Source organism: Silene latifolia, chromosome 7, assembly GCF_048544455.1.
Source record: "Silene latifolia isolate original U9 population chromosome 7, ASM4854445v1, whole genome shotgun sequence".
NCBI classification, from domain to species: domain Eukaryota; kingdom Viridiplantae; phylum Streptophyta; class Magnoliopsida; order Caryophyllales; family Caryophyllaceae; genus Silene; species Silene latifolia.
In genome coordinates, this window is record NC_133532.1 from 104,854,077 (window position 1) to 104,867,734 (window position 13,658).

Sequence of the window (13,658 nt, forward strand, 5' to 3'; positions counted from 1 at the left end):
AGTAGGGGGCCACTCGATCGAGTAGGTTGGGTACTCGATCGAGTACCGGTTTTCAGCGAGGTTTTATATCGCGTTTTGTTAAATCCGCATATCACTTCCGCCACTTTCCTCCTATCCTTAGTCGCCCCTTTCCCTTCCCTTCACCTCAAAACCTCCATGGAAGCCTTGTGAAGATTCTTGTGCCTTAGGAGAGCGTCTCTTGAGTCGGGTAGCGGTCTTTTCTTTGAGTTTCTCCTAATAGGTATGTCATAATCATCATCCGTGCCTTTGTCTCTATAGTTAGGGTTTGCTTGTTAGTAATAGATATTTGTATGGTGGTTATAGGCTTTGCTTGGTCGCCGGGATATGTTATCCGTTCACATCGGCGTGGATTGGTTGCGTTGCTTAAAGGTAGGTTCGCCTACTCGATTTACGTAGATGGTCTAGTGTGTCGAATATTGTGGCTGTGTGGTGTTTGGTTGTTTGCTATAGTTGTTGTATCGTGATGGTTGTGATCGATGTTGATGGTTCTCGAGATGCGTTCTCGGTGAGTGGGGTCACTTGCGGAGTGACTTCACGCCCTAGTTTCGCCAAACCCGCCACGGAAGGGGATGTGCACATTAATGGACAGGGTTATCGCTCGATATGATGAGCGGGGCTTAGTTGGGAACGGCTGCGGTCCCCCTGCGGGATCGGTCCAGTGGACGATCGATGATGATTTGGTTGGATTATTGTGATTGCGGTTGGGACTGATATCATTGTTTGTATTGTTGATTGTAGTTGCCATTGTCTTATCTTGTCTCGATCATCTTGACCTTGTGTGGTTGTTTGTTTGTTATGTGTCCGCCGTGATCCCTTATGGTGAGCAATCGGTCTTAGCAGTGTTGATGTTGTGGATAGGGAGTCCGGGGCAGGGATGAGTCTTCACGAGATTTGTTTATAGTAGCGAATAGCTTCGAGTTGTACCTTTTACATCGTTTGTTGTTTAAACCGCTTGTAATATAACTTAATAGTTCTTTTATTGACGTTTGATAATTACTTACCTCGAGACAACCGAGATGGTAACGCCTTATATGCTAAGGAAGGCCTAGTTAAGGCTCCTCTGAATATGGGGGTGTTACAAAGTGGTATCGAGAGCGACGATTTTGGAACTCAGTAACAAATGAACATAATGAACGTAGAGAGTCTAATAAAATGAACCTGGTGTATGTGTAATGGGAGCCCCGGCTGATGCTAGATTTTGGGTGAGTAGGCGCCCTCATTTCAAAATCTTGGCCCCATGACACTTAAGCCAGTCACGTGGGATGGGAATGTGGAGTCCGTGTGTCTACGTGTGCTATGTATGTTAAGTGTACCGGAGTTACCTCCGGTTAAGTCTTTGTTAGAATTGATAGGGGTGTATTAGTGATATATTAGACCGTGTATGGTAATTGTCGATGAGATTAGTGGGGTTCTTTGGATGATTAGTGAGCTTATATGATGGTTATGAGATATGTGACGAAAGTTTATGTAATTGCTATGAAGATAATTATAGTATAGTGAGTTATAATTCGAGACATAGCATATGGTAAGGCGTTATTGCCTTATAGAATGGTCGAAATTTTTCATTGCGTAATATTTGATTCGTGCAAGGTGAATTGCTTATGATAGAATGTAAGACAGGATCGAATAAGTTGTTTAAAAGTATGCATTTATGCGAGAAGTGATAGATTAATTTATTATGAAAATTATGCAATTACATGTCAAATGAAAGAATGAACTAATGTTAATTTAAATGTTTCAATTTAGTGGTAATATATAAAGTAATCTTAAATGTAATACGATGACGTGATTATGTTTATGGAAGATTCGGTAGCAGGTAAGCCGAGTAGGGTAATGGGTGTAGTGTAAGTGGAATAAACTTCATTTGTTTGACAATATGGTAGGCTTTGTTAATAATAGTAATGCGCGAACGAACTTGATAACGAGTGCCGAATTCCGAACTTAGTTGGAATCGACACGCGGTGTTGTTTTTGCAGGAATCTTCAAGTTACTTCGTACTTATGATCGAGTACTTAACTATACTTGACCGAGTGCGAGTGCTTACTTGACCGAGTAGACCTCACTCGATCTAATTAGGAAGCTATGATGTCGGGATGTGGGAAAATTCCTGCGGATACTCGACGATTTAGCTCCTACTCGATCGAGTAGGGCGGTACTCGATCGAGTACCCCAGGCACTCGATCGAGTAGGTTACTGTACAGCGACTTCTGCGGGTTTTCTTAAAACCCCTGATCTTTTTATTTCTTCTTCTTATTCCTCTATATTTCGACACACCTACACCTAAATCACTCTCAATTCCTTATTTCCTCTCAAATCCTCTCTTTCTCTTGGGTTAGTAGTGATTCTTGGGGTTGATTTCTTAGTTTAATTTCGTTTCTCTACTTTGTTCATCAATCAAGGTATGCTATTCTTCCTAATGTACATGGTTTATTGCTTTGAATGTGCTAGGAAAGTAAAACAATCTGAAATTTTCGATTATAATGACCAATTTGGTGCTTTTAATTGTTGAAACATGATTCACATGCCTTCTTTCCAGGTTTGTTGGTGGTTAATTGCTGTAAATTAGATTAGAAATTGCAAAATTGAACCCGAAATTTCTAGGGTTTCCAAAATTGAAGTCGATTTTTGGTTGTTTTACAATAGTTAGATGGTAGAATTGAGCCTTAAGTATTGTTTATATCATGTTGGAGGATAGATTTTGGTGATTTTACCTTAGAAAGTTGCCTTAAAACTCCGTCTTAAAAGTGCCTCAAATGGAAATTCGTGATTTATAGTTGGAAAATTGATGTTGTGAATGACATTATAAGTATGAGTTGAACTTCAATATAGTAATGGAAACGATGCTTGATGAAAATATGCCAAAATTGTCTCAGCTGTAAAGATCGTCTGAAAATTTTAGTTGAGTTGTTGAACAAAATATGAAAGTGATGATGATATGCCATAAATTATTCTTGCTCTTGAATTAGTAACATGTAATTAGCAATGTAAATGGGACGACCTTTAGAAGCATGCTAGGATATTCGAATTGCTGAGTATATGTGTTCATATGCCAAATTTTCATAATTGCGGTTTATAAGTGGCTACAAACTGAGACTATATGTTAAAATTGAGGAAACTATTGATGAAATGTGTGTACCTAGCTGAGCATCTAAGTTTAATGGCATGATTTATGTGCTTCAAATATTGAACTGGTTGATGAGTTAGTGAACTTGCTAAGTATATAGAACTCAAATTGTATGAAGTATATGCCTACATGTTTTATACAAATTGTTTGACCATATGCCTTAAGCAGATGCCGAGACTGAACCTTGGACTCCGCCAAAGTAAGCGGGGGAGGGGTAACCCACCTGAGACGGGAGAGGGGAGTGGACTGTGGTACCCGCGGTCCCGAATACCCTACAGTTGTTTTTGTTGACTTCAAGCAAAGGGAGCGTTTTGTAGCCTTACAAAAACGCAAAATGAGACCTACAAAGTGTATAGACACCAGTGTGTTAGAGGAGTTGGAGATAGAGACGGATGTCCGTCACATATTCGAGACCTTGGGTTTTACGGGTTTGTATAGGCTGAGGAAGCATACTTACCCTTTTCTTACCTTGGAGTTCATGAGCTCTTTTAATTATGACCCAGCGGGTCAGACTGTTGAGTTTAGATTGATGAATACCAGTTTTCTGTTGACCATGGATTTGTTTGCCTCTCACCTTGGGTTGGCCAAGCCTCCCAAGGATTCCAAAACTGACATTCCAGCTGAGTGCGGCGTTTGCCGCCTAATGCCTTGCTTGACTGGGAAGCAAGCTCCCACCTCGAGCAACATGCTGATTAATGATGTTCAGCATATTACCTTGAGGGTCTTTCTCCGTTCTCTTTCGAACCTCCTCTATGACCGAAAGGATATCAGTAAATTGAATAATCATGAGGTCTTACTTTTGATGTCGTACCTCAACCCGGAGCGGGCCAGGAAAGTGGTCTTTAATGCTCCTTCCATAGTCTCAGGCCCCTTGCCTTGATGGCTTCTTCCTCATCCCTACACTGAGTTGTGGTGCTATTGCCACTCGGTTAGCTGAAAAGCTAACCTCCTTTGAGGCTTCTTCGGCGTACGTGCCTCTAGCTACCCCAGTGCCTACCATGGATCGTGAATACTATCTCGACCTGAAATGGTTGAGGACCTTGGCTGACGGTAGCCTAGCATGGAGGGTGTATGGGATGAGTTGGATGAAGATTCCAGCTCCTGAGCACCTCCCACCCACGGAGCCCTTGGAGCCGACAGTAGTGACGGTGGACTCCGATGACGAGGAGGAGGAGGATGATGACGGACCCCTCCAGCTACAGACCTATCTCATCGACGGCACCATCCTTGAGGAGATGCCGGAGCCGACGAAGGGCGAGAATGCGGGAGTTCAGGTGGTAGAGAGACCCAGAGTGGTGAGGGGACCCCGTCGAGTGAGGGAGAGGGCCTCGGAGAATAGGCCACGGCCAAGTAGCACCACAAAGAAAGCAGCGGTCTTTTCCATGCTACCCTTACCTCCGGACACCCCGAGACGCGATCCGATTACAGCGGAGAGAGTGTCATCTACCTTGACACTCCGGAACATGCACGAGATGGCGTACGCTCAGGGGATAGGGACCGAGGGACCACATCTAGTTTGGTGGAGCGGAGTTGGGACCTACTCAGAGGTTTTCCATTCATACGGGGTGGATCAGTCGACGTGGGGGGCACCTTAGTCCTTCCCTTACGGTGGCTTGACTCCATGGTACGTGGGCCCGGGAGCAGGAGCAGGAGGTGATACGGGGGTGGGTACATCAGGTGCGGGCATGGCCGGAGGTGGTGGTGGTAATGATGAGGTGATGTTCGAGCAGCAGCAGCAGCAGCAGGAGGAGTGATACTCCTCGTTCTTATCTTTGTTGATAGTAGTTGATGTTAGATGGTGATATTGTTGTTAGACTTGGGTAGTTGTTTCCTTTTATTATTGAGACTTAGTTGGATTTGTATGATTGGCCATAAGGCCGGATTTGATATTCTAACTAGTTGCAGGATATTAGAAGTCGGGGAGTCGTCCCGACTCGGCTTTATATGACAAATATGCGCATGAGTGTTAACTCGTGACGGGTTTTATGAGGAATTGGCTGTAGGTACTCGACAGTACCCGTACTCTATCGAGTAGCTACGGGGATGAAATGAGAAAAAGTTTCGACACATGTAGGCCACTCGATCGAGTAGCCAAGACACTCGATCGAGTAGCATGGCACTCGATCGAGTACCGCTACATACTCGATCGAGTAGCACTGTTACAGGAGGTTTTTGGAAATTAAAAATGTTCAATTGTTTTATAATTGCGAGTTTAATGTTTAAAGTAGTTGTGAGTACGTAGTAACACCTTTGAACCGTTAATTTCATATGTTACAAGTCATGATTGAAGTTTTATAAGCATATTTGTTACAATTAGTGAAGCGGTAATAATTTCGTGTTACGATTAGTGAAGCGGTAATAATTCCTTGTTAATATTGCATACGCCTCATTACGATCTATTTATCGGAGTTGTAACTTCGCCTATCTTTGTGCATATCATTTTAACGTGTGTTGTCAATGGTAACTAGTTATTCCGGTGACTTGCGTATGATTTCTAACTTAACGAGTGTATAATTAGCGAGTAATGTCCACAACAAATAATATGGTTTTCTTTAATGATTAAGATGCAAATAATAAAGAATATGCGTTGATATTTGGGTGGTGAACTTCGGGGACGAAGTTCCTTTTTAGAGGGGAAGAGTAATGTCGCGAAATAAAAAGGCTGTTTTTGAATAATGCTTTGCTTGTTTATAATGTTGTTGGTATTATGTTTTGCTTTAATTACAAAAATTTCTGAGATATAACGGATTACTTTAGTTATTTAAAGTGAAGGGGTTGTATGTTTCAAGAGACGGTCATGAAAAATAGTTATAGTGTGATAAATCGTACTCGAATCACGTTGCCAAGTAACATGGTGGCATTGGTTGTACCATATGATAATTGATATGAGACATGTTCTAGATCGATAGTTTGATAGTCGATACTGTATGTCGATACTGTATGTTGGGAGATCGTGCGTGGCGATTCGCATTGCGAGTTGGATGCTTTATATATGTATATAAAGTAACGGTTAACGGTAATAGTGCTTGCATGATAGTAGTAAAAGTCATTAGATATAAGTATAGACGGTGATGATGATGACATGGGGGGGGAATGGTGTTTCCGGGGAGTATTGGGTTGAGCGGGAAGATGGGTGGGGATGTGTTGCCTTCGTATCTTGAGCGGGAGATAAGTGAGGTGAACTTCGGGGACGAAGTTCTTTTTAAGGGGGGAAGACTGTAATACCCGCCCTTTGAGGGACCCTTTGACCATCGTTGACCGACCTTGGGAGCGGAAGTAGTCTTAGGAAAGTATGCCAAAACCTGTTTGAGCTGCGTGTTAAGGGTGGTACTCGATAGAGTAGAGGCTACTCGATCGAGTAGCTAGGGTACTCGATCGAGTAGGGGGCCACTCGATCGAGTAGGTTGGGTACTCGATCGAGTACCGGGTTTTCAGCGAGGGTTTTATATCGCGTTTTGTTAAATCCGCATATCACTTCCGCCACTTTCCTCCTATCCTTCAGTCGCCCCTTTCCCTTCCCTTCACCTCAAAACCTCCATGGAAGCCTTGTGAAGATTCTTGTGCCTTAGGAGAGCGTCTCTTGAGTCGGGTAGCGGTCTTTTGCTGAGTTTCTCCCTAATAGGTATGTCATAATCATCATCCGTGCCTTTGTCTCTATAGTTAGGGTTTGCTTGTTAGTAATAGATATTTGTATGGTGGTTATAGGCTTTGCTTGGTCGCTGGATATGTTATCTGTCGGCGTGGATTGGTTGCGGTTGCTTAAAGGTAGGTTCGCCTACTCAGTTTCTGTAGATGGTCTAGTGTGTCGAATATTGTGGCTGTGTGGTGTTTGGTTGTTTGCTATAGTTGTTGTATCGTGATGGTTGTGATCGATGTTGATGGTTCTCGAGATGCGTTCTCGGCTGAGCGGGGTCACTTGCGGGAGTGACTTCACGCCCTAGTTTCACCCTTCGTGGAACCCGCCACGGAAGGGGATGTGCACATTAATGGACAGGGTTATCGCTCGATATGATGAGCGGGGCTTAGGTGGGAACGGCGGTCCCCCATCGGGCAGGATCGTCCAGGTGGACGATCCGATGATGATTTGGTTGGATTATTGTGATTGCGGTTGGGGCTGATATCATTGTTTGTATTGTTGATTGTAGTTGCCATTGTCTTATCTTGTCTCGCATCGACCTTGTGTGGTTGTTTGTTTGTTATGTGTCCGCCGTGATCCCTTATGGTGAGCAATCGGTCTTAGCGGTGTTGATGTTGTGGATAGGCGGAGTCCCAGGGGATGAGTCTTCACGAGATTTGTTTATAGTAGCGAATAGCTTCTGAGTTGTACCTTTTACATCGTTTGTTGTTTAAACCGCTTGTAATATAACTTAATAGTTCTTTTATTGACGTTTGATAATTACTTTCCTCGGGCAACCGAGATGGTAACGCCCTTATATGCTAAGGAAGGCCTAGTTAAGGCTCCTCTGAATATGGGGGTGTTACAGGCTTACAAAAGTATGGTAAAGTGAGGCAATGGGTAAGAAACGGCAAAACATTTTTTGAAATGTAAAGGTATGGGCGGCCAAGCTAGTACCTGAACAGAACCAAACTGACAACATCCATTTCTCATCCATCAAAATTAAGCACAATGCCCTTAATTGGAATCAATTCTCACCAAACTGAATAAAATCAACTTATGGAACAAACTTTTTTTTTTCTTCATATGTTTTTTTTTTCTTTTCCTTCTTTTTCACGTTTTTTCGAATTCTTTTATTCAACTTTTTTCTTTTCATTCCATCCTCCTTCTTCTTCATAAATTAGCAACTCCCGATAATATAATATAAACCAAACTTGGATCAATAGATAAAAATACCGCATAAACAATCACTAAACTAGCTTGATAAGGTAGGCTAAATTTGGATGTAGTTAAGGGTCAATGGGCAAATTTGGCCAAATGTGGAGTTATATGGGTAAAAATGAAAGGAAAAGGGGAATGTAAGCACCTCCCTGCATGTGACACCAACCACTAACCCGAATGTATGTAGACAAAAAGCAATTGATTTCATACTTGTGCAAATTAATGAACATGTTATGCAAGGAGTAACTACTCACAATCCTACATGAAACTGGTCATAAATGACACCAGTTTATACGGCTCTAAATCTATGAAATTATAAGTAGTTTGCCAAAATTATCAGGTCAAGTCTATTCGTTCAGCTGTATTTTAACATTAACTCGTAGATATGCAGAAGACAAAGCTAAAAGATATTAATTTATGCAAGGCTTAAGCAAAAGGACAAATTATAGTGCAATTTCATCATCGAAATCTACCGTTCCGACTCAACCTATATGCTAAAATAACGTGAATTTTATTAATTTTTTTGAAATTTTTCAATTTTTATGAGATTTTTGAATTTTATAAAAAAACAACAACAATGCATACAGAAATTAAACGTGATAACAGAAATGCAATAAAAAAACATAAATGCAGACACAGATATGGATGCATAACCTCCCCAAACCAAATCGTACAATGCCCTCATTGTACCCAAAAATAAGAAAAGGAAATGCAAACTAAAAAGGAGAGAGTGTAGATGCGTAAAAATCACAAGAATACGCGAAGTAGGGACCTCCCAAACCAGCCAAAGAACATGGGAGGTCACAAACCGCTTCTACAAAGGCGTCATTGGAAACAATACAAAACAAGCCTACTCGTGGTACTTCGATTGAGAAGATAGAATACTCGGTCGAGTACAATCAGCTGCCAAAGTGTTCGATCGAGGAGAACTGGTTACTCGATCGATATATCTGTTTCTGTAGGTGTTCGATCGAGGAATAGTAGTGTTCGATCGAACGGATTAAGCACTCGATCGAGTAAAAAGAATGCTCGATCGAGTGGTACCTGCAGACAAATGACGACCAAAAACCAATTCTAAATCTTTCAAAGTCTATGGTTCGAAAACCAATTATTACACACACAACAAAAATTAAAATATAAATCAACTAAAAATTTAAACTCCGCGTTGCCTCCCGGACAGCGCTAGTTTTAGACAGGTCCCAGCTCAACCTTCTTTTCTTCATCCAATTGCTCCAATTGGTCACAATTAAAGCAAGTCAAAGCACGCAGCAGCCGATCAAATAACTGCGCATGTGCTACACAAAATTGTAAGTAGCACCATAATAAAGAAAGAGCATATGAAAGCAATATAAAGTACCGTCTCAGTCTAACAAATTTTCGATGACAAATATGGTGAAACTTTATAAGCTTATTTATCCAACTGAGAAGGGGTGGAGTGTTGAAATATATAACATAAGTCATACGAGATAATTTACTTTTAGTCATAGCAATAATCATGAAATCATATTTAATTACCTCAGGTCGGTCGCTCCTAACGTCGGAATCATTGATAAAAGAATGTATTACCTCTTCCGTGATAAAAGCGTTCTCTGACTCAGCTACCCTATCATTCCCCTCCTCTGTGGGTTCTATCCTGTAAATCGCAGCTTCAAGAGAATCCAGCTCCGCTTTCCAAATGGAGGATTCACCATAACCATTGTCTTCTTCAAAATCGTCATCTGAAAGGGACCTAGATGACATAGCAATGCTCTCCGTGGCCAATATGTTCGATCGAGCAAAGGGTGTACTCGATCGAAGACTTTCCTCCTGAATATTACTCGATCGAACAAACAGAACTGCTCGATCGAGGTCTTCCTCATAATAACTGTTCGATCGAGTGGATAACTCGGTTCGATTAAACACTTCCTCAGATATTTCACTCGATCAAACACTATAACCAGTTCGATCGAGTGTTTGTTGTTGTACAGTGCAGAAATCTTCAAGTAATGCTTCGTTTTCAGATAGATCTTTGTATTCCGAGTCATACACATCATTGTCGTCAATAGGCAATCCAGGTCCTTCATAAGAAAGACTGCTATCGGTGTAGGTAGCATGTAATTTCTCTGAGTGCCTAATGTTTGACTCGGCAGCTAACCGAGTTATATGAGACTCCATCTCATTGAATTGAGCTTACTTATATCTATCATCTTCTTGCAGTTTAAGTGAAAGTATCTTAATCAAATATTTCAACTCACCAATCGCTTCTTTCTGTTTATCAGGAGGAGGAGCTTGTTGTGCAGTGGCCAAATGAGTGGAGGCTTTTGATAGCCTCGTTGTTGAAACGGATGTGGCCGCACATATGCAATGGAATGACTAGCTTGTCTACGCTGCCTAAACGCATAGACTTCGTCGTTCCCTGTCAAGCAAATAACGACATTGTGCCCAGGAGTACCACATCTCTCACAGTAAACCACCTGCTGCGCCATAGGATGGAACATAGGTGGAATATCAAAGGTACTCAAGCCTTCCCTTTGATGATCTTTTACCTAGAACTGTCTAGGTAGGACCTATAGGGCCTATCAAAACAACACTAGAGAAAAAGATGAGAACTGCCTCAAGGAATTAATCCCTTGAGGCTAAAGACAGACAAAAATAAAACAAGCAGATAAAATAGTTGCCTCCCCGCCAACGGAGCCAAAATTTGATACCGTCGTTACAGTACCAAAAATAAATACCTAAGTACTACTAACAGAAGTCAGCGGTAAGTAAGGTCGATCTCTATAGGGAGGCGCTCACTATCTACTTGTTAATTCTAGTCTGTCTACGGTCACAATTGGGGGTTTTGTTGATTTAAACTAAACTAAATGAGATTAAAGCAAGAGAAAAAAATAAGAGAGATTAACAATAAAAGAGAGAGAACTAGGATTGTTGGGTCATCAATGAATGCCAGATATTTGCAGCTAAGGTCACAGATCGGTCGCGTGTATCAGTCTAAGGGGCAACGGATATCTCCTTCCGGTCTTAATTCGCCCTAAAACACTATTAGCTTAGCTTCCGCCTTCACTAAAGCATCCTAATGTTCACTGCAGGTCTCACCCCTTCCAACCTTCCGGTCTAGGTCAAGGCTTACCAAGATTAATTATCTAATTGTGTCGACTCAAGTAAACAAGAACAATTATATGCAGTGATTAACAAAAAAGACATGATTTTAGCACCAGATCTGCAAACCTAATTAGCAACTAACAATAGTTCATTGAATCCCCTAAATCCTAGCGGGAGAATTAGCTATGCATAATGGTAAACAAAGCAAGAGCGAAAAGTAAAGAAATACAAAACATTGCAAATTAAAGAGAGTAAAGAGAGAATTATAAGTTAAGATCCGGAGTAAAGAGAGGCAAGAACAAAGTAGCAGCAATTAAGAGAGAAAAACAGTGTTTAAGAGTGTATGAGATGATTATTAACCTAATGACGACTTCTTTTATATAGGGAAGTGATTATTAACATAAAATAAACCTAACACGGGATAAAAATCCCGAGTATATATGCTAGTCACTCGATCGACCAACTTTATATCACTCGTTCGAACAATTCCAAGGTAAAACCTCTCGATCGAGGACTTTAGGTACTCGATCAAACACTATCAAAAATAAGCCATTCGATCGAGTAGAAAAAGGACTCGATCAAACAAGATAGTACTCGATCGAGTACTTTCCAGCCCACAATTCCTGCTTCGCGCACTGAACTTGAAATGGATGTCATTTATTCGTTACTTGAGCAAACAGAGTGTTTCCGGTGAATTTGGGAAGCTAAGGGAACATGCTTTCATCTCCAATTAGAATCACATGTAAATCAGTTGTAGAACTCGAGATATAGCTCTTCAAAGTAGGCACTAACAATTTGATGTTCTTCCTTTGCTTGCCTAGCTATCTTACTTCTTTGCACATCACAATTAGTAGTTTCCAAGCTCTGAATCAACTCATCTCCTAAATGCATGCATAGGGACATGTATCAGGCTTGATTACACTTCTCTTTGGTTCATTCCTGCAAATAAGACAAGAGAAATCAAAGTAGACAATTCGGGGGACATTTGTAGCTAAACACTACTAAATATGCATAGAAATGCGTGCAAATGAATTACAAAATACCTATATAAAATTCACGCATCAAAGAGATCGATGACGAATCAAAACACGATCGACCATTTTAGCACACTTACTCAAAAAGAAGACTTGACTCGTGAAGTGGGCGTCTGCCACTGTGTCAAGTGGGGTTTGAAAATGACAAATTTTGAAATGTTTGTCCTAGGCAACCTTAGTGTAGTTGTAGGAGTGCTGACTTGAAGTGGGGTTTTAAAATGGGTTTTGAGGCCCAGATTTTGACTGGATATTTGGACAGAGTTTCGATTCAATTTGGGCTATTTTAGGCCGCTTTTTTTTTTTTTTTTTTTTTTTGGGAAAGGTAAGCTTCTCATTAAATAATTAAACCAAGCCCATTACATCATTGTTAAAAGATAAGCACTACACTTATCCTAATTCTTACAAATTATATCAAGCCAATCCAAAACTTTACTATTCTTGCTACCAAGTCTTATACTACTCAACCTTAGTCGTACTTCATTATGAACCTGCCTGACTAAGCATTCAGGTCTAAACAGTAGCATATCCACCCTGCACTTGTTCCTGCACCACCATATGTTCGTCATCAATGCTGCCATTACAACTGCTATCACTCGTTTCCTTGCCAAACTTCGTGATCTCCATTTCATCCACCATTCACAACATTTCTCTGTAGGTAACTGGAAAGGACACCAACTGTGGACCAAGTCCCTGCATTTCCTACTGTATTCACACCTAAAAAATAGGTGCTCATGATCCACCTCAACCAATCCACACATGAAACAGAGATTACCAGTAATAATCTGCATCTTCATGAGCCTATCTTGTGTGAGTAGTCTCTCCTGAGCTATAAGCCACACACAAAATCTATGCCTGGGCACCATCCACTTCACTGTCATCAATGCTGCCCAGCTGACTTTCTCAATATCAGGTCGAAGAAACTTGTATCCCTGCTTAATGGTATACTGCCCTGTCATTTGTCCCACATTACCATAAAATAACTGATGAAAAATAGTCTTCACTTGACAAATTTTGCGCCAAGCCCAACTACTATTCATTGATGGTTCATACTCCTTCCAAATGCCTCTTTTAATATAGATGAAATGCACCCATTTGACCCACAAGTGGTCTGCTTTCTGCTCAATCCACCATACGTATTTCCCTAGTGCTGCAATGTTCCAGTCATAAAGTTTCTTTATCCCAAGCCCTCCTTGATTACAAGGACGACAAATAGCATCCCAAGCCACCAGAGCAGACCTTCCGATGCTCGCACCATGCCGAGAAACCGTCCGCACACTGCTTTAATTTTGGCTATGACAGTTTTAGGAATGATAAAAATTCGTGCCCAGTAAGAATGGAGGGAACTAAGGACTGATTGCACAAGAACCAGTCTACCAGAATAAGCCAACTTTCTAGCCCCTAGTCCCCTTATTCTCTCAACAACTTTCTCTACCAAGCAATGGCAGTCCAAGACTGACAGTCTCTTAGGAGACACATTGATCCCCAAGTACTTAAAAGGCACCTTATCAGGCTTCATACCAGTCTCAGACTCAATCTCAGAACCAGCTGTTCGACATACCAT

At 41.3% G+C, this 13,658-nt stretch overlaps 1 protein-coding gene across 1 annotated transcript; it reads right to left on the reverse strand.

The window, feature by feature from the left end:
* Positions 1 to 12,489: 12,489 nt before the first annotated feature.
* Positions 12,490 to 13,658, reverse strand: LOC141590460 (uncharacterized). Its single transcript, XM_074411052.1, has 2 exons — positions 13,334 to 13,658; positions 12,490 to 13,286 (listed from the first exon to the last, which is right to left on the reverse strand). The coding sequence occupies exons 1-2, from the start codon at positions 13,656 to 13,658 to the stop codon at positions 12,490 to 12,492; spliced, it is 1,122 nt and encodes a 373-aa protein (XP_074267153.1).